Source organism: Durio zibethinus, chromosome 2, assembly GCF_047325235.1.
Source record: "Durio zibethinus cultivar Kanyao isolate XHJ-2024 chromosome 2, ASM4732523v1, whole genome shotgun sequence".
NCBI lineage: Eukaryota > Viridiplantae > Streptophyta > Magnoliopsida > Malvales > Malvaceae > Durio > Durio zibethinus.
In genome coordinates, this window is record NC_143163.1 from 2,798,358 (window position 1) to 2,824,965 (window position 26,608).

At 32.0% G+C, this 26,608-nt stretch overlaps 6 protein-coding genes across 7 annotated transcripts; 3 read left to right on the forward strand and 3 right to left on the reverse strand.

Moving 5' to 3' along the window:
* Positions 1-9,084: 9,084 nt before the first annotated feature.
* On the forward strand, positions 9,085-10,454 carry LOC111308247 (uncharacterized). Its single transcript, XM_022906559.2, has 3 exons — positions 9,085-9,236; positions 9,372-9,462; positions 9,544-10,454. Exons 1-3 carry the CDS (start codon positions 9,148-9,150, stop codon positions 10,285-10,287), a joined length of 924 nt encoding a protein of 307 aa, XP_022762294.2. The 5' UTR covers positions 9,085-9,147; the 3' UTR covers positions 10,288-10,454.
* A 1,368-nt stretch (positions 10,455-11,822) lies between these two features.
* Positions 11,823-13,527, forward strand: LOC111308013 (uncharacterized). The gene is made up of 3 exons (XM_022906380.2): positions 11,823-12,014; positions 12,123-12,207; positions 12,437-13,527. Exons 1-3 carry the CDS (start codon positions 11,935-11,937, stop codon positions 13,181-13,183), a joined length of 912 nt encoding a protein of 303 aa, XP_022762115.2. The 5' UTR covers positions 11,823-11,934; the 3' UTR covers positions 13,184-13,527.
* Positions 13,528-13,608: 81 nt separating this feature from the next.
* LOC111308779 (aquaporin TIP1-2-like) lies at positions 13,609-15,375 on the forward strand. Its single transcript, XM_022907376.2, has 2 exons — positions 13,609-14,145; positions 14,236-15,375. Exons 1-2 carry the CDS (start codon positions 13,894-13,896, stop codon positions 15,067-15,069), a joined length of 1,086 nt encoding a protein of 361 aa, XP_022763111.2. The 5' UTR covers positions 13,609-13,893; the 3' UTR covers positions 15,070-15,375.
* Positions 15,349-18,746, reverse strand: LOC111308778 (uncharacterized). Of its 2 annotated transcripts, XM_089745640.1 has the most exons (6): positions 18,180-18,742; positions 17,090-17,155; positions 16,557-16,853; positions 16,219-16,437; positions 15,977-16,105; positions 15,387-15,751 (listed from the first exon to the last, which is right to left on the reverse strand). In XM_089745640.1, the coding sequence occupies exons 1-6, from the start codon at positions 18,438-18,440 to the stop codon at positions 15,545-15,547; spliced, it is 1,179 nt and encodes a 392-aa protein (XP_089601766.1). In that variant the 5' UTR covers positions 18,441-18,742; the 3' UTR covers positions 15,387-15,544. The 2 variants fall into 2 exon arrangements, with proteins under 2 accessions (XP_022763109.2, XP_089601766.1); XM_022907374.2 differs by lacking the exon at positions 17,090-17,155 and having other exon boundaries at positions 15,349-15,751; positions 18,180-18,746.
* Positions 18,747-23,245: 4,499 nt separating this feature from the next.
* On the reverse strand, positions 23,246-24,973 carry LOC111308780 (auxin-induced protein 15A-like). Its single transcript, XM_022907377.2, has one exon. It carries the CDS (start codon positions 23,936-23,938, stop codon positions 23,507-23,509), a length of 432 nt encoding a protein of 143 aa, XP_022763112.2. The 5' UTR covers positions 23,939-24,973; the 3' UTR covers positions 23,246-23,506.
* Positions 24,974-25,971: 998 nt separating this feature from the next.
* LOC111308781 (auxin-responsive protein SAUR23-like) lies at positions 25,972-26,599 on the reverse strand. Its single transcript, XM_022907378.2, has one exon. It carries the CDS (start codon positions 26,597-26,599, stop codon positions 26,309-26,311), a length of 291 nt encoding a protein of 96 aa, XP_022763113.1. The 3' UTR covers positions 25,972-26,308.
* Between the last annotated feature and the right edge of the window lie 9 nt (positions 26,600-26,608).

Genomic DNA, 26,608 nt, shown 5'->3' on the forward strand with positions numbered 1-26,608 from the left:
GCATTTCTTCCTATAACTGCCTTAATTGCCCGTATTAAAAATTTTTTCCCTCTTAATAACTGTGTTCTAATAATATGAATATTCTAACATCTATTCGTGAAGTAGAAAAGCTTATAATTTATATATCAAATAAGGTGTTTGTATATAATTAACACCTTATTCGATGTCTTCATCATGTTTCAATAACCAATATGTTTCTGATTTATATTTCAACTGATCTTAGCTCATAGCATTTACTTTTCTCTTTGAAAAAATACTAGCTTTCTCATTTGTCATTTAATCTTTGTCCTGTTAAGTTTATCTTCATTTTTTACACAAAACGGTGTATATACTTTTTGATTGATAGTGTATAATTGATGTTGCCTTCCAATAAACTTAATTTTTATTTTTTTAGATGTCATTTATACATGGATTTAGTTTTATGATATAAATGCCTTATTTTATGGTAAATTTGTTTTAGTTCCTTCAAATCTTCCAATGTTTTGTTTGTAATTTATATTTTATTGGATGATGTTTGATAGATTTCATCTACCATATGCCAAGGTTTGCTTTTTATTATATTTTCAACTTTAACGATATTCTGTCTTCTAAACAGTTATGGTTGGTTTATCACTAAAAAGAAAGATGCAATTGGTTACATTATTTATGATACATTTGAATTAGATAGAGGCTTTGTCGCATGTGTTATGTTTTATTACTGTAACTTTATTAAATATTGACGTAAGAAAATAACATAGACTATCTTATGGTGGAACATTTTATGATAGGCTACATATTAGGGAGTTAAATGCAATAATATTTGACAACGATATACAATGTCTAAATAATATGAGAATGGATAAAAAAACTTTTACAAAATTATATCATTTGCTTAAAACAAAAAAAATGGTTACAATCATCTAGTAATTAGCTTCATCCACATAATTGTCCATCAAACAAAAAATAAGGTTATGAAGCATCAAGTGGTCAGATTTGGAGAGAAAATTAGTAGACAATTTCATTTTGTGTATAATTTTGTTTTAAGATTGCATAAGCTGTTATTTAAAAAACCCAAACCCATACCAAAAAATTCAATAGATAAGAGATGAAAATAGTTCAAAGGTTATTTGGGTGCCTTAGATGAGACATACATCAAAGTCAATGTAGACGTAGTTGACAGGTCTAGATACAAGACTAGAAAAAATAAAATTGCTACCAATGTCCTTGGTATTTACACCCCAGATATACAATTCATATATGTTCTACTGATATGAAAATATTCTACAGTAGATGACAGAGTGTTAAAGGATGTAATTACACATAATAATGGGTTGAGGATCCATAAGGTAGTATTTTTATTATGTTTATGTAATGTTAATGCTAAGACACTTTATTTCCATATTTTTTAATGTTGTTGAACAATCTAACAAGTAATTACTATTTATGTAATGCCAGATACAGAAATAGGGAAATATTCTTGGCACCTTATAAAAGTCAACAATACCATCTTAGTGATTATAAAGTAGGACTCTAACCAACGACCTCATAAGAATATTTCAATATGAAATACTCTCAAGTAAGAAATTGTGTCAAGAGATATTTTGGTATATTGAAAGCTAGATGAGTAATTTTAAGGGAGAAGTCATTTTATTCAATTAAGACAGTATAAAATCATTTCTAATTGTTGCCTTATCTATAATTTTATTAGGTTTGAGATGGTTTTTGACCCTATTGAAAGGGATGTTGCTGAAGAAATTATTTTTCAACCAGATGAATCGAATATCAAGATTTGATTATGCATGTTTAACCATCTGATTCTTAGACTTAGTTTAAAAATAATCTGACTAGTGAGATGTCACCCACTGGTTGCAATCACAAAGATAATAATATTATAGATATATTTTGTATTTTATTATTTATTTACCCATTAGTTTTAATTGTATGTACCATATGTTTGAGTGAATCTAATGATTTGCTTTATATCAATGTTGAATATATCTTTACAATATATTTAGATGTTCATTGATTGTCCAATGAATATTACAATTTGGAGTACACACTTCTTTGCTTTCTTTTCATTTATATTCGTTCATTTCATTCCCTTGATTGTTTTTAATTTATTATATTGCTATTGTTTCATAATGTCCAACCATATGATTATAAATTGAACATGTTTTCATTGCATACCAATCCACCGTAATCAGTTTGAGGCATCTCTAGAAGAAGATTGGACATTTCGAGCGTCGATAACTATTTATGGACTCGAGAGGAGGATTCCTATCTAGTTCAATGCTTGTATTCTTTGGTTGAAGATCCTAGATGGAGAGTGGATAATTGGACATTTTACGTCAAACATCTAGGTTATATTGAATTAATGCTGGAGTAAATCATTCATACTTCGCAACTTAAAACCAACCCCTACATTGAATCTAGGGTTAAACTGCTTAAGAGATAATATTACGCAATTTATGGTATAACAAATTCTAGTGGATTTGGGTGGAATGATTAAGAAAAACGTATCACAGCCGAGAAAAAAAGTTTTTGATGAGTGGGTTCAGGTAAATATTTTAAGATTATATTATGGCTTATTTATCTTTTTTATTTTTTTATGAGTTTAATTTTATTCATATTTGCTTTGACTTATGCCAATCACACCCACATGCTTAAAGGGTAGGGAACAAACCTTTCTCATTTTTTGATGATTTTAAAGTGATATTCAGATTTAATAAAGTAACCAATCAATAAGGTGAAACAGTAGTCGATGCGATTGAATCATTGAATGCTAATGACGATGCTTACTTTTTTTCTAAGTTTAATATCAACCCTGAAAGAAATGCGAAAAGAGGAGATGATGATGATAAAATTGATTCTACTGCTTTGAGCAATGTTAAGATGATTTTGTCAGGCAAAAAGCGTTCTAGGAGTAAGGATGGACCAATTGTTGAGTTCGTGCATCAAATTGGCAATATTGGTGCTTTATATGATATGGCTGTGAATGTGATGAAGGGTACTTCAACTTAATTTTAGACAAAAGTTGATAATACGGATAGAAGAAAGTCAATTTTCAATGAAATAATACAACTTGATGAATTCATGCCTGATGAAATACTCGCTGCCGATGAGTATATGTTGAAAGAAATTCACAAAGTTAAGTTTTTCTTTACAATGTCAATTGTATTTAGAAATAATTACATTCGAAAATAGTTAAATGAACGTAATGCATATTGACCATCATTTGACTTTCTTCCTACTGAATACATGTAGATTGCACTACATTTTGTATACAAATTTATTGTATAATTTTGTGAACTTATTTATTTAATTAATGCAGTAAGGGGAAGATTGTAAATATACAAATTATATGGCATGTTAAGCATGGGTTTATTTATAATAGATAATGTACTTGTGTGAATCACATTTGGGTCTGTGATACTACAAATTTTATTTTTGTATTTTTATTACAAACATCATAATACTTCAATATTAAGCCACAATTTGGATTTATAACTGATAACATTGGCATTTAAAAATATATTTCACAGATTTGTGTCTAGAAATTATATGTGTCTTCATATAATATGATTGATATAAAACAAATATATACCGATAATGATGACTGATACTGCTGCTCGAAAATTAAAAAATATCCAACCAAAATTCTTTTACAAAAATACCCGAACAAATTTAATGCATATATTTATAGCCAATTAACATTATCCAACCTTAAGGTGTAGTGAATGATAATACATAATCAAACCAATCTTTGCAAACTTTGGTAAGTTCATATTTCATGAAGTTTCGTTTACTCTCCTACTATATACAAAAAATTAGACATCAATGTTATTAAACGAGCATAAAGTTTAGCTCTTTTTTTTTTGTTGAAAGATAATACTATTGTATGGAATTAATACTAACCTTGAATGGTGTACTCATAAAATTATATAAAACTATCTTTCTCATAAAATGAAGGACATAATATCCATATTCGGTAACTCCTAGTTGATGAGGTGCCTAAAAAATAACATTTGGGTTTAGGAAATATATATATGTAAACAAACTCAGCATAAAAGAATTTATTTTACATTTACCATTAATGACACCCAATTTATCTTTGTTTTCTTATCAACTACAATCATTCCCTTAAATTGAATAGAAAAACAATAGTAAGTGCAAAAATATAAGTAATTATGAAGAAACACAATATACATTTAACTATCTTTGATTAATTCCTCTTTATTAAATTACTAATATCAAGGTTAGGCATTGTTATTGGTTAAGCAGAGTTAAATAAATATGACATCCAAAAATTAGCGTCAATTACAATAAACTGCCAATGATGCTTGAAAAATAAAACACATGATACACAAATATCGGGCATCATATTAGATGTAAATTTGGAATTATTGTTGGATGAATAGAATTTACGCAGCATTGTAAGGCACCAAAAAATAATTAGCCCGTTTTTGCATACATTTACTCACATGACAACCATGAATAAGGACAGTGCCACTCTCCTGACTAATCACATTTGGGTCAATGAATTTAAATCTATGGGTCATTTGTCTTACCTTAATCTCTCTATGTAAGAAGTTACAAGATAACAATAAACAGTACTAGTAAGTAATAAACCCTAATATAGAATAATATATATTGACTTTGAATATTTAAATTAATTGATAAACTAACCTCATATAGGCAACAATACCAGAAATTGATATTTCATCCAGGGTATAAAGTGCTTCGATCTTAGGTTCCCTTATGTTAGAAATGGTTGGATGATCAAATAACCCATCCTCAAACTTAATGGTAATGATGTTTCTTACAGATAAATGATTAAGTGCATAATTAGATAACGCATCAATGGCAGCTTCAGCATGGGTCATCCTTTGAGTCTCAACATCCTGTTATAATATATAATAAAATATAAGTATTAAAATCAAATCAATAAATATAAATATAAATAAATATTAAGTGAATAAACAAAATGAAAATAATGATTATTACCAGAGTTTGGATTTGCTGTAAGACTTGATTCGTGAATAATTATCCCTGCTAGATGTTAGTAACTGACTGCTCTCTAGGTATGTTAGGCTACATTGCTGCTAACATCATTTCTAATGCTGCGAGTTGTTGCTATTAATCATTCAGGCATTGCCTTTACTTATCAAATCTTTACTGTTGTTACTAAATGATTGTTTCATATTTTGTACCTTTCATTGAAGGGAGTTTGGGTTGATTATTGAAGAACTTTGATGGCAACACAAATTTACTAAATCCACGAACTCGATCATGAATTTCTTTTGATCTTAATGCTAAAGATAATAGATCTTTTTCATAATCGTTAGTAGTTCACCACATTCAAATTTAGTAGTAAATTCATCTTAAAACACAATAAGATAACGTGTAACAACAAGGTTATACAATATATAATCATCCATATAAGCACAAAGCCAAACATATGAGATAAATTAATTAGTTATACATATAATCTTTTTAGTCATTTTTTTAGTTGCATCATCTACGAACGATCCATCCTTCCGTATATGTCCTTGTTTCCATACAACCTATTTAGAAACTTTGGTTCTAGAGCTAGATGATTCTTGATAATTAAGGCAACATAAGAATCAAAATCTATTAATTGAATGTTTATAAATATTTATATATAAGTATAAAACAAACGTGTGAATTCTTACAAGATCATGCTTGATGTTTGCATAACCTTTTCTCGATGTTCGATGATGATATACTTGTTTGGATAGAATGGTCAATTGTTGTTCTTTGATTTTTTTTTTTTTTTTAAAAGAAGGTAAATCACATATTAAGATATCAAATATATTACACAAAATATTATAAACATTTGACAAAATGGGTATGCATACCGAAAATTCTTCTGATAGAGATCTCGAATAAAATACATTCACTCTTAATAACTAATAACATCTGCATATAACAATGAAGGATCAGCTGACAAATCACTATTATTAGCAAGTGATAAAATATATTAGATTGTCAATCTGCTCTTAAAATCTCTGAATGTTTTTCTAACTGATTGCAACACAAGCTTTTTATATTTATTAGGGACATCAAACCGTTCCTAACAAATTTAAAACAATTAGTATGTACATATTATTTCAATTAAAATTTCAACTGAAAACAAATTTTTAGATATTATTAAATAAACATATCATAACCGACTCTCATATATAATCATTTTGATCATCAGAAACTTGCCGCCAATTATGGTAAGTAATAGAAATACTACTACGGGCAACCGTTCCAATGTGACTAGCTAACTTGGTAGCTCCATCTCACATAGGTTGCCTATTTTGATTGAAGTTGATGTGAATTTTTGTGTTACTCGCTTTAATTTATTTACCATATTCCCTTGCTTTTCTTTTTTTTTTTTTACTATGAGTGTGTCATCTTCATGTTCAGCAATAAGAGATATATGTTATTCAGATTCTATAATACTTGTGATTTTGATCATAATTATACGAGATACATCAAACTATCTCTCTAAATATCAAATAGTAAAAAATAATCAATATCTACTACAGTTACTAAACAATATACATAAAACATCCTATGTCCAATAATATTTTACGAGTACAAGTCATATAATGATTCTCACCTTAAATAAGAGTTTCCTACAAACCAAATAATGAGTACAAATATAACAACTAATTTTCGCAAAACCATTAAGCAAACCATAATACTTAAATCAACAACAAAGAAACACTATGCATGCAATAAAAAGTGGTTGGGCGACGTAGGTGACGATTGGAATATGCATAAAAACATAAAAAAATATATATATAGTAAAGAAAGAAAAAAAATACTTATATCAAGCCAGAAAAATAGTACAAAAAAAGAATAAAAAACACACACACCAATAAAAAAGAGGTGCGATGACATTGAGTGGTTGATGGTTGGCAACGACGAGAGAGATGATGAAACCAAAAGGCAAATTAAATGGGTTAACGGTTTAGGGGTTTACGTGCAATGTAGCCTTTTATTATTTACTATATTAGCCATTTGGTTTTTCAAGGTTCAAACACGGAGAATTAACCTTTAAAAATGATCATTTAAAGCGTTTGCTTAAAGAAACGCCTTAAATGATCCATTTATATTTTAATAAAAAGATTATTTAAGGTGTTTGTGAATGAAAAATGCCTTAAATAATCATTTTATATTTTTATAAATAGATTATTTAAGGTGTTTATGAATAGAAATCGCCTTAAATAATATATTTTTTTAAATGATAGTATTTAAGGTTTTTTTTATCAAAAAATACCTTAAATAATCCCTTAATATTTTTTAACGGGGATTATTTAAGGCGTTTGGATTATTTAAGGTGTTTTTGATCTAAAAATACCTTAAATAATCTCTTAATATTTTTTTACGAAGATTTTTTAGGACGTTTTTAGACAAAAATACCTTAAATAATCCTTTTTATTTTTTAAAAAGGGACTATTTAAGGTATTTTTTTAATAAAAAACGTCTCAAATATTTTTTTTTATTTTTTTAAAATGCATTGTTTAAAGCATTTTAAATAATCTCTTTATTTTTTAAAAGACATTATTTAAGGTGTTTTTAATCCTAAAATGTTTTAAATAATCTCCTGTTATTTTTTAATAAGGATTATTTAAGGTGTTTTTGGTCTAGAAATGTCTTAAACAATAAGGGAACTATTTAAGGCATTTTTAGACCAAAAACGCCTTAAATAATTACCTTCATTTTTTTAAAGGACATTATTTAAGGTGTTTTTGGTCCAAAATACCTTAAATAGTCTCTTGATATTTTTTAAAATGCATTATTTAATGTATTTTCGGTCAAAAAATGTCTTAAATAATACAATCATTTTTTAAAAGGAGATTATTAAAGGTATTTTTAAACAAAATTACTTTAAATAATCTCTTTCATTTTTTTAAAAGGTATTATTTAAGGTGTTTTTAGGTAAAAAAGCTTTGAATAATGCCCTTAAAAAAATATGAAGGCATTATTTAAAGTGTTTTTGGATAAAAAAATACCTTCAATAATTTTTTTTAGTTTTTAAAAATATTAAGAATTATTTAAGACGTTTTTAGTTAAAAAATACCTTAAATAATCTCCTTTAAAATAAGAAAGGGGATTATTTAAAATGTCTTTCAACCAAAAATTCCTTAAATAATTCTCAATATTTTTTTATTGATGATATTTTGTAAATAAAAATAGCAATCATAAAAATATTTATTTATTTATTTTGCTATTAAAGGTATTATTTATCATTTGGGTATTTATTATTAATAAAAGTTAATAAAAAATTATTATCTTATATGTCAAGAAGATTACAGTAATTATTTAAAAATTAATATACGTAAATTTTTTTAACTGAATGAGTAAATCTGAATACAAAATATTTTAAAAATAAAAAAATCCTTTGAGTATCGTACTTTTTCAATAATCACTTTTTTTTCAAAATTTATGATTTTTACGGATTAAACTGTCTCTTAAAATTAAAATTTAAAACCTTCAAGTACTAACAGTTGAGTGCACTTGTCTCCCGTGCAACAAACCCCAATTAATTTGCACAAGTCACTAACCTTTTCCTTTTCTTTTCTTGTTGGGAATTTAATGACACTGCCTACTGGCTAGTTGCCAGATAAGGATATTGACCAGCAACCAAACCATCAATGTGTGGCAAGTTGCCATTAATTGCACTCTCCCAACTTATCAAGCCAATTAAAAACGGGTAGCAACTCTTAGAAATTGAGCGCCTAATGTGATTCGTGATGCTATTAATTCTTTCAAGTTGCATCCGAATTCCGAATTGTTAAGATACTTGCGCTCGCTGACTTCTGTAATAGCTCGAACCGGATCTCATTGGCCTGAAGGATCAATAATATAGCAGTTTACCATGTAAATATCCTCAAAACTTATCTACGGATTATTACCCTTACAAAAACAGTTCCACTCTACATCTTTGTGGTTGAAAAGGCAGACGATAAAGGCATAAAGCAAGCTGAGACATCACATACTAACTAAGTAGCATGATAATAGCACCGACTAAGTAGTTCAAGACAAAACTATGTTACATAATTAAGGTTAAGATTTCATGCAGCAGTTACGTTGACTATATATACAGGATAGATACAGCGCAAATAGTGCAGCAAGAGAGTTAAACCAAAGATGGCTGGAACTGGAAATGTTGGAGTTATGGAAGATGAGGAGAATGCCTACACTGGAACTAGAGTCCGTCCCTTTGCCTCCACACCAAGGCAAGTCTCACAAATTCGTTAAATCCTTCTTACTTCCTTTCTCATTCTTTCTTGACCTTATTTTTTTGAAGATCAAATTGCTATAACTTATAAACTCTCAAAACTTAATTGTTTTTTCTTCAAATGATTTTGCAGGGTTGAGCAACGAAAACTTGAGGATGAGAAGCAGCAAAGTCCCACTACCTTGAAAAAATTTTTTTCCCTCAATGAGCTTTTCTCTTTGGAGGTTTGTGGAGTTTCTATTTTATACTTATTTGTGCAGTTATTAAAGAGCATTTGTAATCCTACAATGCTACTGAATTATCAGGTTTGGAGAGCGTCTTTGGCAGAGCTCCTTGGTTCAGCAGTGTTAGTTTTTGCAATGGACACTATAGTCATCTCCTCCTATGAGACAGAAACAAAAACACCCCACCTCATAATGTCATTTCTTATTGCTGTCACTATCACAGTTCTCCTTCTAGCTACGTTTCCCATTTCCGGTGGCCACATCAATCCTGTTATCAGCCTTGCCGCGGCACTTACCGGCATTGTATCCCTCTCACGCGCCGCCATATACATTTTGGCTCAATGTGTTGGGGGCATACTAGGGGCGCTAGCATTACAAGCTGTGGTAAGCACCAAAATTGAGCAAACATTTTCACTTGGAGGTTGCACCCTCACAATTGTTGTACCAAGTGCAAATGGACCACTTGTGATCGGCCTCAAGACGAGCCAGGCCCTGTGGCTCGAGATAATTTGCACCTTTGTGTTTCTTTTTGCTTCAATATGGATTGCTTTTGACAAACGCCAAGCCAAGCACCTGGGCCGAGTTATGGTTTGCTCTATCATAGGCGCAGTGGTGGGCCTCATCGTGTTTATATCAACAACTGTAACTTCCACTAAGGGCTATGCAGGTGTTGGGATGAACCCAGCAAGATGTTTGGGTCCAGCCCTAATTAGAGGTGGCCACCTTTGGAGTGGGCACTGGATTTTTTGGGCCGGGCCTGCTATTGCTTGTGTAGCATTTGCCCTCTATACAAAGCTCATTCCAAGTCAGCTTTTGCACAACTGAATGCCTGAAAGCACGGTTCCATGAACTATATTTCTAGAGATCTTCATGTTAGGAAAATAATATAAATGATGATATAAGAATGGATATTTAATCATTTTATTATGATTTCGAGGATGCTTTGTATCAAATTAGGATTGTCTAACTATTAATGAACATCTTTTTCACATGTGAACAACTTAACATGTATATTTTATTAATCTTTCGCAAACTATAAACCGAACCTGGTGGAGTTCTAGAGCAGGGGCTGACGGTAAGCATGGCTAGGGGGGCTAAGACGCCGATATTTTTTAAAATTCTCCTCTATTTATATATGTATATTTGCATTAAAAAATTTTAAATTGAATTTTTTTTAATTTAGACTTTTTAAATTAAAAAGATAAAATTAAATTGATATCTCCCTTTTTATTTACATACTAATTATTATTAATAAATACTTAATTGATTTGTAATAAATATTAAGTCATAATTCCTATGAATTAAAAAATTTTAATTTAATTTTTTTAATTTTAGTTTCTACAAAGTAAAATAAATTAAATTTGAAATTTCAATTGAAATATTTTGAGTGTGACATGCAAAATGATATGAAATATCAAATTTTATCTTCTTTATTATAATTGTACCTTATTTTAATAAAAATTAAAAATATATATTATTTTATTAATAGATTGATCGAATTTATTTTAATTTTTTTCAGTTTTGACAATAACTAGGGAGCTAGGCGAATAGTTTTACTGATGAAAATTATCAAAATAAAATTATAAAATAAAATAAAAGATTAGTATTTTTATGAGTAACTTGGTTGTCAACGTAAAAAGAAAGATTTAGTTCAAATTAAATTGTTGAAGATTTTTATTTTTAAAAAATGGACATTACTCACAATTTTAAATAAATTATTTATTTATTATTCTATTTTGAATTAAAAAATTTTAAAATTTTATAAGTTTGTTATTTTTTTAGTATATTACTACATATATAATAATATAACTCAAATGAAACATATATATATATATATATATATATATATACACTTTTAATTGGTCACTTCAAAATCAAACAACAAAATCTGTTTTGGAGGAACATGATCCCGTAACTGCAGGGATTTGATCGATCGACGTATGATCTGTAATGATACTGCAGTTCATGCAATAATTCAACTGGCATGATTGAATGGCATTCGTTTGGGTTGCAAGTCAAACACAGGCGTTAAAAATCTGTTCAAAATAAAGATTGCAACAGCCAGCAGCAAACATAAAATAAAGAAAAAGATGCAACGTAGTGAGAGTATAGGGCAACTTGGTTCCCTGCCATAACCGTGAAACTCCTTTTAAATTCGACACGATATGCACAATGTTGAGTAATCTAAATGTCCTAATTAGAATGACATCAAGAAAATTAATTCACATGGATAAGTTAAAAATTTTAAGTATATATTAAAAAATCTTTGTAGAGGATATTGTAGTCCAAGGATCAAGGAACTTGGGAATTAAAATGAACATTATTGTAATAACAACCATCATATTTTAACTTCCAGCCTGTACAAACTGATGAGTCAGGCTATATATAGATGTATCAGAATGCAGAGTTCAATTATGCCAACAAATAGATTCATCCAACAAAGAGTTTGAGGGTATAGAGTTAAATAAAAAGATGGCAGGAAATGGAATTGTTGAAGATGAAGAAAGCATCAAAGGTGGCAATAAAGTTCAGCCTTTTGCCTTTACTCCAACGTAATTAAGTATACCAAGTTTCATTTAGTACATTTTGAGGCCTAAATCATTGTTAAAAAAACAGGTTTACGTCTCTTAATTTTGTTACTTTTTCATATTGTTTTGCAGGCCAGGGCAATTTAAGGAAGGACAAGAGCCAAAAGCCCCTTTATTAACTAGGGTGTTAGGCCTTGAAGAGCTTTTCTCTTTGGAGGTTAGTATATATGATATGTAATCACTTATATGTAGTTAACAAATTATAATCACTTCGAATCTGAAGTTTAAATCAGTTACATTATATAGTAATATTAAGAGGTTAAGAGGTGGCATTGAATAGATTATTTTTAAACTGTTTTGCAACTTCATGTACTGGTAGCTATTAGATCTTCTATTTAGTTCCCTTACAATATAGCTTAACAAGCAAACTGGTGTTGGATTTATAGGTATGGAGAGCTTCTTTGGCAGAGGTTCTTGGGACGGCAGTGCTTGTTTTTGCGTTGGACACAATAGTTATCTCCACGTTACAGACCGAAACAAAAACACCAAACCTTGTAATGTCAGTCTTAGTTGCCTTTGTTGTTGCAGTTCTCCTCCTTGCTACCTATCCCATCTCCGGCGGCCACATCAACCCGATTGTTACCTTCGCTGCTTTACTTACCGGTCTCATTTCACTTTCCCTAGCTGCCATATTCATTTTGGCTCAATGTGTTGGTAGCATACTGGGTTCACTGGCTCTCAAAGCCGTGGTTAGCAGCGGCATCCAACGAACATATTCACTAGCAGGATGCACCGTGACTATTGTTGCACCAGGCCCACATGGGCCATCTGTGATAGGCCTGGAGACCAGCCAGGCCCTTTGGCTTGAGATTATCTGCTCCTTTGTGTTTCTTTTCGCCTCAGTATGGATGGCTTTTGATCGTCGCCAGGCCAAGGCTGTAGGCCGAGTTATGATCTGCGTTATCTTGGGAATTGTGTTAGGTCTTCTGGTGTTTATTTCAACTACAGTTACAGCAACGAAAGGTTATGGTGGTGCTGGGCTAAACCCAGCAAGATGTTTGGGTCCAGCAGTTGTTAGAGGGGGTCACCTTTGGAATGGACACTGGATATTTTGGATTGGCCCAGCTATTGGATGTGTAGCTTTTGCTGTATATGTTAAAATGATTCCAAGTGAGCATCCTTACAGCTACTAACTAAACGGAAATTTTAACTATATGGTTGCAGTTATCATCGTTGTCAAGTTAAACCTTTGCAATAATTTTTGACAAAATATGATGCGCATGTTATTTGAGGGGATTTTTCCTCTGTTTTCCTGCCATGTTTTGTCTTATATTATATGTAATAATAAGGTGGCGTAAGCACGATAGAGTCTTTATGTTTCTTAAAATTGCGGAGCTAACCATATGATTCAGGTAATTGTTTACGGTGATTTGGATTATTAGCTGCAATTGATTAATGTTTAATGTTTAGTGGTGATATGGAATTTCTAGGCAATTGTTTACGGCGAATTGGATTATTAGCTGGAATTGATTAATGTTTAGTGTTTACTGTTATAGTAATTGACATTTTCAAAATATAGAGGTTTATAGTGCAAGCTGCCAAGCTTAAGAATCCTTAGCGTAAGCAACTAAGCATCCTTTGTTATCAAAAATGGATATTCTTAACGGATGAAGCAACATTGCTGAATCCTCTGTTTTAAGTTCCTCCCAAAAGGACAGTTGCATAAAGCATATTACAGAATATGCACTCCCATTTTTAGTTTCTTTGGTTTTTTGCTTTTGGTCTTTCCCTCACACCAGATCGGCCTTTGTCTTCTTGCAACTGGCAAGTCTCGAAAGGCTTTCTGATGATTCATTTTGAAATTAGAACCACGTAGCCGTTGAGAAGCAGTGACAGTAACAGTATGACAATCGTCCTAAATATTCTTTCTCTATATAATGGATCAAATGGTTCCTTCCTTCAAGTGGAAAGCATTCTTTCCTGTAAACTCTCTAAAGATCAAGACATGGATTCATTTATCTCTCGTGAATCTGATCATAGTCTTTTAACAAGAAGTTCAGTTGAAAACCACGAGGCAACAATTCTGAAAGAACGAATATCTCTAAAAGCAACATTTTTTGATTGCATTGGTGTCCATGAGTTTTCCTCACCAGAGGTAAATAATCTTCATCGACAAATGATTTATTCTGCTTGATTCATTATGAGAAGAAAAGGGCTCTAACGTTTTCCTGATTCATTCTTTTAGATGTGGAAGGCTGCATTTACAGAGTTGGTGACGACAGCTTTACTAATGTTCATATTAACAACATCCATTGTCTCCTGCTTGGACTCGCACGAGACTGATCCCAAGCTTCTTGTCCCATTTGCAGTCTTTATTATTGCCTTTCTATTTCTCATGGTGACAGTTCCTCTTTCGGGTGGACACATGAGTCCAGTTTTTACATTCATTGCTGCCCTCAAGGGCATCATATCTCTAGCACGAGCTTCCATCTATATCCTGGCGCAGTGTGTAGGCTCAATAACGGGATTTCTCATACTCAACCGTGTGATGAACCATGATGCAGCAAAAACGTATTCCCTGGGAGGCTGTACCATTGATGGAAATGGGTCAACATCCGGGGTTAGCCCTGGAACGGCATTGATATTGGAATTTTGCTGTACTTTTGTGGTGCTTTTTGTTGGTGTAACGATAGCATTTGACACGAGAAGAAGCAAAGAGCTAGGCTTAGCAATGGTTTGTGTCGTGGTGGCAGGGGCAATGGCAGTGGCAGTTTTTGTATCCATTACTGTGACTGGGCACGCCGGTTACGCGGGAGTGGGGCTTAATCCTGCAAGGTGCTTAGGCCCGGCCTTATTGCGAGGCGGTTCATTATGGCATGGGCATTGGGTGTTTTGGATTGGACCTTGTCTTGCTTGCATCGTTTATTACGGTTTCACCAAGGGCTTACCGAAAGAAGGCTTGGTTTGGGAAGAAGGAGAGCGTGACCTCGTGAATTTGGCGGCACCTGCACTTTGTTGTTGGGGACCTAGAAGTCAACCTAATGGGAAGGTTTTGGAAATTGTTACACCGAGTCACTGATGGAGGTTATCAGGTTAAGTTCATTCTCGATCTAATAGCTGGTAAGTGGGTGGATTTTCACATATTGCTAGACAGTAGACGCGCCATTAACGGAGCTTATGACATACTAATAGTTTATTATAATTTACATAAGGCCAGAACAAACGCTAATAGTTTAAGTACACGTCCAAGCAGGGTTTGTGAGGAATGTCAATACTTATACGTGGCTAGACGGTGTTTGTAATGAATGTCAATATTGCAAATAATGTCTCTGCAGATGTCTGTCAAGGGCCTTTTTTAGCTGATAGAAGTCTTGCTTCAATCTAATTCTGTATTTGCATGTATATGTTATCGTAGTAATATATTTCATTGGCACAACCCAGTGAACTGCACATCAACAACTTAAGCTAGTGGTAATTTACTTAATTCAACCAAACTTTATTGTCCCTTTTTATTTTGTTACCCCTTACATATAAGAGATACTGGCGATTGGCAACTAGGATGATGGCTGCAAATGCAACGAGGATGATGCAAGCGGCTCATGAACAACAGAATTTGAAGAAACTAAGATAGAATTGCCCTCTAACTGCAGCATGATGCTCCCCAGGATATCTGTCAATAGTTTCTTGAACTCATCTTCTTTAACCACCTTCCCATCATCCGCGTTTATCATGTTGAAAACATCAGCGACAACCTTATCGATCTGGAGTATTTGAAGAATTTTAGTTAGTGGAATGAAATAGGGTATTCTTATCTATTAAAAACAAAAGAAAAGAAAGGCAATCTATTCTGATATTTCTCTTTGAACAAAACTATAGGAGTCCCCAGCAATCCCTGGGAAATCAATGCCAAGAATTTCAGTTTGCAAAGCTTGCCTAATATCTATTGATCAACTTGAAGATGCATGCCTGTTGTGTCATTGCAATACCTGATCAACAGCACCGATTGGAGGTAAATCAGCTGATGAAGCCACCAAATCTAGCACCACTCGTAAATATTCCTTTGATATTTTCCCATTGCGATCTTTTGGCACATTTTCTATAGCTGTATTCAATGACTTCATTGCAAAATGAAAGAATTGATTAGTAATGGTAGAACAAGGGAAATGCCTTCCATCGGAGACCCAACGTTCACGGAGACTAAAGACAATGAAACAAAAAGAGCATATACCTTGTCTAGTTCAAACTTGTTGGATAGTAGTCTTTTAATGCCACTTCCATCAAAGGTGTTTTCACTATGGGCAACAATTACAGGCTGCTCCTTGAGATTTTGAGCCACACGCTCTGCTACTTTCTTAAATTCTTCCAAGAATGTTTCTTGAGATATAGGTTTCTCTTGATCATTGCCATCCCATGATACCAAAGCTGGTTCCACTACGTTGCTCATAACCTACACAAGCAACAGAAGCCAGAAAGAAGTGGGAAAAGAAAGATGAAAACAAAGGCTTAAGTTTTCACTACATTTTTTTAATATTACTAACTGAACTATAAATGTGGAAAGTCAATTACCCAAGAATCTGAAGAAGGGGGCATTCCTTGGTCAACTGTAAGTTTCTCCAAAGCCTTAATAATGCAATCACGCAGCGATGCATCATCTGACCCTATCTGTGAAAATATGGACACCATCTCTGCTTCATAACTTGGACCGTTGCTGAACTCCAAGAGGTCTTCTCCGTCAATACGGAGGATCACAATAGGATCTCGCTTCAAACCTGCGGCCATACCTAGCAGAAAATCTGAAAGAACCTCTTTAAACTCTGTCTTGCTCACTCTTTCTTGTTTTCCATGGGTGAATTCATTCAAAACCTGAAAAAACATGTCTACATGTCAGCTTCTATATCCCATCACCACTCGGATGGACCTACCTATGATAATTCAGTTCCTAATTTCCAATCTCAAAGCCGAAAGGCTACTAACCAAAAAAAAACCACATATACATTCAGCAGCTTATGCACTTCTTTTATATCTTAAGAGTCGAGACAAGTGAACAAAGATGGGAAATTATGCAGAGTGCAGACCTTGGACGTGGTCCAGAGACCTACCTGCTTTTCCTTTTTCTTGGGCAGGGGAATAGTGCTCCATTGCTTTGTCCCCAAGTTTATCATTCCCTAACATAGGGAAGGACCCAAGTAACTAGAATTAAATTACATGCTTATAGTATATTGCTATAATTGATCTCATCAAAAATAATATACAGTAGTATTTGATGGCAAATTTGAGCAAATGGTTAACAAGTTAGGTACAAAAGCAAAGTCCTATATTAAAGAAATTAGTTGTGTTTGTCCCCAATAATCATGATGTTCACAACATAGAAAGAAGGCTTCATTAATTTAATTGTAACCTCAGAAAATTATGGAGCACCTTGACTTTCGTAACATTAGTCATTTGTGAATTAAATGCACAGCAAAGTTCCAACAAGACAGCCATAGTCTCCAAAATATTCGTCACTAGATTCCTCCTCGTATGAAGACAAAAAGAAAAGGAAAAAGAAAAAACAAAAACAAGTCCAAGTGGGAAACGCAGAAAGTCGCCCATAACACCGACCAAATTGAACAATAGGTCGAGTTTTCTCGAGCTAGCTAGAAATCGAAATTTTGACAATTTGTAGTTTCCTGAATAGCCCCAAGAAGGCAAATAGTCAGAGTACAATCGCTTTCTATTGAAACTTGGATAACCATAAGCAAAATTATGTAACATAAAACACGTTAACATCTGTGAGTTTGTGGCTGTATGTTCTCCTTTTTGTTTGTTAAGTAATTTACAAGGACAAAGCGACGACAAAAAGCGAAGGATTATTGCAAATTGAAAGACTAGAAAATGATATTCAAACTGTAATTTATAGAAGGTGATGTAGGCATGGTAGAATTAGAATGCTTATGAGACTAATGAAGGGTCAATATCAAATCTGCAACCCCTTATCTTTTTCACCGTCTGGCAGCTTATATCTTTGGGCATATTATTTTGATCATATTTTCTTTAGCAGATTTCTCTTGTTACAGGTATAAACTATGGGAAAAGAATGCGAACATGGATGAACTTTTCCAGGCCATGAAGGCTCAAAGAAAACCAAACTACATACCAGGCAAAAATGGGTAAAAAAGAGAGAAAATGAGGTGAGGGCTGGGGACAAACCTCAGAGTAAATATGATCAGAATCAGGAGAAGAACCCTGAGCAGGCAAGCCAAGAGCAGCACCAATATCAGCAACAGCAGGTTGTAACTCCTTCACAGAGAGCTGACCATCACTGTCCTTATCAAGCTCCTTGAACTTATGATCCACGAAATTGCTAAACACCTCCTCGTTCTCAACCAACTCCATTATATCCGAACCGTCTAGTACCTGCTCACTTTTCTTCTTTAGGAAGGTTCCTGTTGTTCCTGTACTTGTTGCCATTAATTCTTTGCCTTCCTCCTTTTTCTTCCTTTTTGGATCAAAAGCCGGTGGTTTTCTTGTGAATCACAGCTAGCCCTTTGTTTTTGTTGCGAGTCCCGTGAGTCAAACACGAGTTAAAGTTATTAGAGGTTCAGCTTTGGCCTTTGGGTAAGTCTCCCCTTTGCTTCTTTCTAGCTATAATATTGGATCTTTGGCTTCAGGCTGTTTTATACATCAGAGAGATCGAGGGCAGTGTTTGTTTTGTTTCATGTTTGGTACCGTCTTTTTCTTCTTCAAGCCAAGTGAGAAAAAATTGGGGCATGTTCGGTTTCATTTTCATGAAAACGGCTTTTTAATTTTTTTAAGGCTAAAATAATAAAAAAGAGTTGCAAAATAAGATAACCAAAGAAATTATAAGCATTAAAATTAAAATTAAAATTTACTAAATATCTTTTTTTTTAAATATATAAATTAATTAAATTAAATTTTTATATTTTTTTTAGTAATTATGGAAAATAATTAAAAAAAAGGATATACTAGTTAAAAGGGGTGAAACAACAAACAAAAGTAGTAATAATTATTTAGATTTAACTAAAGTCTAGAAAAAAGTAAATTGCTAATTGAGAAGTTGACGAAAAAATTAAAAAGTCAAACAGATCCTAAGCAACGGAATATGGAGTGGAGACCACTAAGCCATTTGTGGCTAAGACATGTAGGGCGGTTACGGAGCCGAAAAAATAAAAGGCTTGATACAAGTAGAAGCACAATACACAAAATATAAAGTCCGTCCCTCCTATTTACTTTTGTCGCTCCCAAACACATCGGTGACGTGTGATCTTGTCGACCCAAATCTGATTACTGCGTCTGTTCGTTTTCTGCCATCATCATTCTTACATGGCAACCATCGATGGAACACATTTTACTTGTCACCTGTGATGGATGCACGTCTAATTTTTGCAATCAGAAACGAGCTTAAAACAATTAATCACTGATGTGTGGTGGGGATGGAGGAGCAATTTCTGCAATGTTGTAGTGGAAGAAAACTAGAAAAACGAGGGAGCAGCTTTTTTAGATTTAGATCTCTCATTAAAATTTTCTTTTCACATTGAATACACTTTTTTAATAACGCATTAATTATAATTTTTTCTCTAATATTTGTATCAATCACTAATTAGCTACTGTTACTTTTGGTTAAAATATTAAATCTATCCCTAAACATAAATGATCATTTCGAATTTTGAAACTCAATTTTTACTGTATGTTTGGATTGAGGAGAGGAAAAAAAATAAATAAAAAAAATATTTCATTTATTTAGATAAATTTTTAATTAAAAAAAAGATGTAAAAATTCAATAACTTTTATTTTTTTTTTGTAATTTTTATTTTTTTAATACTCTAATTTGAGAGAAAAACTAACTAAAGAAAAGTTGAAAAAATTTATTTTTGAAAAAAAATTATTAAATCTACTTTTTATTAATATTAAAAACTTAATTAAAAAATCAAACTACATCACAATCTATTAATGCATGTTTGTAAAACATATTTTTGTTTCGATTAAAAATCATTGATATAATAACAATTTTAAAGTTAAATAAAATAGCAAACATATAATGATCTAAAAGTACTCTAAAATTAAAGGTAATAAAAAATTATAATTAAAAAAATTATTATAATGAATCATTTTTTTTTATTTTCATTATTTATCTAAATAGTGATTATTATAATTCTTTTTTTATATTAATTTTAATTATCCAAACAAGATATAAATATATTTTTTTCTTTCTTTTAAAAAATTTTATTTTTATTTTTATTTTTTTCTTTATTAATATTTATTCAAATATTGCCTTAAGCAAATGAGATGTGATATTAAAGTTGATTTAAGGTATTAACAGAATTAATTAAATTAATAAAATTTAAATATTTCACTTATAAAATTTAGTTTGTATTTGTTTTGTGAAAATTTATTTTATAAAAATATTTTTTAAAAGATGTTATAGTTTTCGAACAAAAATAGAAGTTTTTATTATTTGAATAAATTAATAAAAAATAAATTTTATTATTTTCTTGTTTAAAAATTTTTTTTTTCAAATAATATAAAGCAATTTCAAGCCCATTTTCACTTAAAATTGACAGAATTCTGCTATTAAAGAAAATCAAAGAAATCATCCTAAAAAAAACCAAATCCTGTCATAGATTCTCATTCTCCTTTTACCTCTCATAAACACCTTAACTCGAGATTTTTCACAGCTTTAATTTTTTGTTTCTCTCTTCATTTTCGTTTTTTAAAATCTCCAATCTTCTTTGTTTTTTTTATTCTCGTTTTCATTAACCGCACTCTAACGTGACAGTTACAAGTAAAATTGATTACAAAAGAAAAAAAAGAAAGGTTTTTGTCTTTGTTTTTCTTATTTTCTTTCACTAGCTAACATACTTACAGCAACACATCTATTTATAACCTTTTCACCCACCTACCAATTTCATTTAATGGCTTAGAATTAATCGTACCCAACTTTTCAACTACGAGTATTAAATCTTGTCGTCTAACTTTTCAATCATCAAAATTAATTCTCACCTAAATTAAATCTTACACCTACTATTTTAAAAATTATGAGTAATTTTTACCTAACAATCCAAAAGCTAAAATTAATTATTGTCAAATACATATTAAGTATACAAAAAAATTTGGATGAGATTAATTCTTGTCGAATTTATATTAAGTGTACAATAAAATACTATAGAGTTTAGAATTTAAAACCAAAATTTCTAAGATAATCAGCCCACAATTCCTTTGTTTTATCCACACTGCTAATCTTTTTCTTCAATTTACTTTCCATTTTTTAATGCAAAATTAATATAAAAGATTTTCCACGTCAGCAACAAATATCCCTGGTATTTAACTGAAAAGAGCATCGTTGATTGGTTACTTGAAAACATCTTGCTTTCTTTTTCCTTCTCCATTCTATGCTATTTTTCTTTTCTTTTCTTTTCTATGTGTTATTGAAGATTTCAACACAATCTTCTTATATTCAAAATTCCAAATTAAAAATCTCTAACCTTCTTATCTATTCTTCTCTTCCACTAACCGCCCTTCTATTGCTGTCGAATTTCCAATTGAAGATTAAATCTTAAAATTACAAAAAAAGAAAAAGAACAGGATCATTACGGGCTAGTTTCATCTAATTTTTTCTATTCTAATAGTGATTTCTTTGGTTTCGGAATAAGTTTAGTGAGTTGTTTCTTCATTAAACTTAAATTGTGGTTCTGAGAAAGTAATGATCAATGATGTTAAAAAAATCATTTCTTGCTTCGCAATCCTCTTCCTTTGAAAATTCTGGTAAATTGGAATGAGAGGTTTCTACTTTGGTTTATACTATCTTTTGCTTAATTGGGTTCTTTTTTTAGTTGGTTTTTCACTATCTGGCTCTTTATTAAGTGTGGGACCAATTATGGTAATTATGGAAAGAACTATCTGATTCAAACACCAAAGACAAATGAGAAAGTTTGGATTCGTTTTAAACATTCAGAACAAGTTCTTGATCACAATATGAGATGCCTTGATGCCCCGTATTGTAATTGTAGTAGAATTAACTTGAGGGTACAGTTTATTTCATGGTAATTATGATGACTTTGCTTTCTATATTAGGATTCACCAAATTCGAAAATTTGGGTTACCTTTGGGTTTACTTGAGGTTATTTCTGGAAGTGACTATGTTTTCTAATATGATGCTCCTGCATAGGTATCCGGTTCCTCACGTTCTGCTTTGCCTCAACAACGAGAAGGAAAAGATGTTCTGAGAGTGCTGACAGTCAGATTTTGAACATCGGGGATCTTCAAAGGGAGCCCTTTGAAAAAGCAATGGTTTAACAGAGAAAAGGAGGGAAGCGAGTAATGCATCTGGAAGTAAAGAGGTGGTTTCAGAGTTTTAAGAAACTACCGTAGTGAGTGATAATTTTTGTTGGCTAAAGCACCAGAGTCAAATGATTGTCTTGCATTTAATGCTAATGGTTCTCATGTTTCTGAAGAATCAGGAGCAGTGCAGCCGCTTATGATTGCAACAGAAGAAATGTCTGAACTTCATTTGGAACAAATTTTAACAATCAGGTGCAGTTAACGAGTTTTCATAAAAAAAGGTCACATTCACATGGTTTTGCTCAATTAGCTCTAAGAATTAAAATTCTCTCTTTCTCTCTCTATTTGTTCAATGCTCAATCACCAACCTATACCGCCAAAGGTGCCGTAGACCCACTTACATGTTCCTTTGGAGTATGGAAGCCAAAGGTTACAACTTACAACAAGCGCACTGCCAAAGCAGTACCAAAATTTAATGCTTCAATATGGATAAAAAAAATTATAGATATTTAATGCTTGAATCAAAGGGTCGTACACTTAAAATGTAGAGCAGCTAGAGTTTAGCAATATATTCAAGCAAAACATAGTAGTATGTGATTTGTCATTATCTCGAAACAGAACATTTTCCGCCCTTTATATGAGGACAAACAATACATTTCACATCCTAAAGTAGTCCAATTTTCGCTAATAGGACAAATTGCGGAACCGACTTCGGTTAATTTGGACTTAGGTTTCTATGTAAAGAGAGAAATCATGAACTGATCATTACAATCCTGGATTCATTTATATAAGATACATTTTTGGATTCAAAATCAATTGCATATTTTATGCCCCCTCCCCCATCAATTTTTTTTTTAGTGTAGTGAAAAATCTAGAATTTATATACAGTCCAGGTTTTGGATAGGGTTTGGTTCAATCCTCAACCAGCGGAAAGAAAATTCCTTGATTTGAACAAATTTATGGAGCAACAGGACGACTTTTTCCTTATGTCATTGCTAATTCATGAACATAGGTATCTGCATTTCTCTTTGAAAAATATCAAGACCATGTTTCTCAATCTCTAATTAAAGTAGAAATTTCACCAACAAGAGCATGAAAAAGGACTTCATTTGTTAATGTGTTAAAGTTTACACTTCCTCTTACACTTACTCTATTCTTGTGTGGAATTTCATACTGACTTGTAGGAAAATGGAACTATCTTGTCAAAATTGGGAGAACAGCTCTGTATCCATCATCTATCATGATGAGGAATTCAACTGAGACGTTAGATTGACGAAAGCATCTTCTTTGCACGGAATTGTCAGGCCGCCCGTCGGATGATTGAAACCAAACTCTTCCTCTGCTCGGTTGAGCAATTCTGCAAATGAAGGATGGTTCAAATACGAAATTGGAACTACAAAACGTTTTCTCAGTGCCTCTCCAACATAAACTGCAACGTGGCCTTTTGGCACATCTGATGGTTTCCTAGAGAAACCAGAATGACGTTTCAGAATTTGCCTGGAACTGTGGATCATGGCTGGCAAACGGAAACCCATTTTTGAGACCCAAAAAAAGTTAGAAAGGAACAATTTGATCCAAGCAGGTAAAAATAGCTGAAAGAACTTGGTATTGTGTAGAGAAAGAGCTTGAAGCTGGAAGGCTGGCGTCGTGTTTGTATTTATATACAGCATATTTTGTTGTCAGCTGGTTCCCAGTTCCTAGCAAGACCCATATCCCCAAAACCCAACATGGCTTTCCCAAATTTATGGTGCAAAAGCAAACCCACTTGCAGCTCCTTGGAGGAGGTAAGCTTTTAATTTGTTGTTGCCTAAAAGCAACTCAGTAGCATATGTATTCGTATGTGGTGAGTTTTTTTTTTTGCAAACTTTGAAACTATGTTCATGTTTATCCTCTTGCACAACCTAATTACCATTCAAGTTCCAACCATTCGATATATGGTCTAATAGTATTCTAACTAAATATTTTTTTGATAGAATATTCTCACTAAATATTAATCCTAACTATTTGGTGTTGAAAGCATTAGTGCTGAGTTGAGTTACTTTTCTTCAAATTGGTCAAAATTGCAGATACTAGCATCTGTCTTTTTCATTGATTTATTTTGATGAGTCTCACCTCCAAATAAATTTCAATAGATCTACTTTCGAAAAATTTTAGTCTACAGTCACTATTTACTAATGCTGCTGATTCCCATTTCACGCATACTTGTCAGTAATGGATTATAGGATAGATCAATAATTGGGGTCACGAACCCCTATTGATAGAAAGAGTGGTTGCAGCAGGCTGCCAATTTTCAGGGCAATAATTTGACAAGCACATGTACGTGCATTTGTACTGATTGACTGCCTGAAATCTCTCCGATCTGTGCCTGCTATACGTGCATTGGAAATTCTTCATTTGTTGCAAGCAAGATAATGTTTTGGATATTGTGAAACTCAAGCAAGAAAGAGAAAGGTAGCATTTAAGCTGGTTCGAAATGTTGAAAGTTCCAGGGTGAATTCTTGGCTCTAGAGTCTAGACCAATTAACCGATCAAGTTGAATCACTGACGTAATGCACCAAGCAGCAAGGACGGCCTTTTTTATGCGAAAGTTCTGAGCAAAGCAACTTGCTATTTATAGTAAGAATATAATCTGTGGGATTCTTAATTCCAAATTTGGCTGGTACATACACTTTGGTGTATCAATTTTTCTTAAAATCGAAACTGGTGCGGATAACATTGGTATTAATCTATCTGTTGAACCATATTTAATCAGTCTTCAAAGGATTCATTTACAAATTATTAATTACTATCGAATTGCTTATAATATTCATAAATTTTGTTATAAATTGTAACTTAATAAACTCCAAGAATATCCGTAAGACATATTCTTCGTTAACAAAATCTATAATTTAATTGAATATAACTTTGTCTCAAAATTAAAAGCTCAAGCATGTAAACGAGGTCTTGGTTTAGTGGCAAAAGGGAGATCCTAGAATCTTAAGGTCCTCAGTTTAAATCCCATTATATATAGGTTTGATTGTTTACTTAAAGTTATAATTTATTAATTGATTATTTAATAATATAATAATTAATTATATGAATAGTATAACTTAAACAAATAAAAATTAAAAACTCATGCATTGAAAATATATCAATTACCAAGCCATGTAAAGCATTTAAACGATTTATTAATTTTCAGGTAAAACAACGTATCAATAAACTAAATCAGGTCAATGTAATTATTTTTCTTGAAAATATTAAAAAAGGAAATGAATGATCAAACCGAAATTAGAAATTAAGCAGGAGAAAAATGGCTTTAGACAACCATTTTCTCATTATTACTGAACTTTTATCAATCTACGATGCATTTATGCATCTATCAAACTGCTCTGGACCAATGGGTCCAATTTAGACCCAGTGGCTCCTTTGGTCCAAACAAGCTCACTCCAAAAGAAGGTTAGCCATTTTGTTTGAGAAACAGAAGGCCGTACTTTGGAAAATCCAGAGCCAACGTGCTCAGGTGACCCCATTTTTTTGTTTGTAAAAAAAAAAAAAAAAAACATATTTATTAATGCGTTCTTATTGGTATTGCCAAATGACAAGGTATGATGCTTATCACATTTTATGCGGCAGTCTTCAACTTTTTGATCAGACAAAACTATATATTAATTTAACTGTTTTTTCTTCCTTAAATTTTGTTGCGGTGACCGCCATCTTTTACAAGTATTTGTGTAGTAACACTTACTCATGTTCACTTGTCCATTTGCATGACAATTTAACTAAAACTGATAGAGTATTACAAAGTAATTATGCATCGATCAAATATAGCTTGGTAAACGGTAAGTCATGAGACAAAATACGTTAAAAAATCAATATTGTAAATTATAGAGGATTTAGATAAAAGGTAAAAAAAAAAAAAGAAATTCAATTATGGTTTCATTGGAGAAAAATTTATTTGGCGCTGCCAACTTATAGTTAAAATGATTTTACATACTACAGCTAATGTTTTCTTCACATATATTAAAAAAATTAATAAAAAGTTAAAAACAGAATCGTGATTATTAGGCATGCAATCGAGAAATGAGATCGATGAAGGCATCTTCTTTGCATGGAATTGTTAGACGACCAGTCGGATGATTAAAGCCAAACTCTTCCTCTGCCCGCTTAAGCAAGTCTTTGAAAGAAGGATGGTTCACAACTGATATTGGAACCACAAATCGTTTCGTTTGTTTCTCTCCAACATAAACTGCAATATGGCCTTTTGGAACATCTGCTTTCTCTCTTGAAACAAGAGATTGAAGCTTAAGAATTTGCTTGGCACCGGAAACCATGGATAGTATATGAAAACCCATAATCTGTAA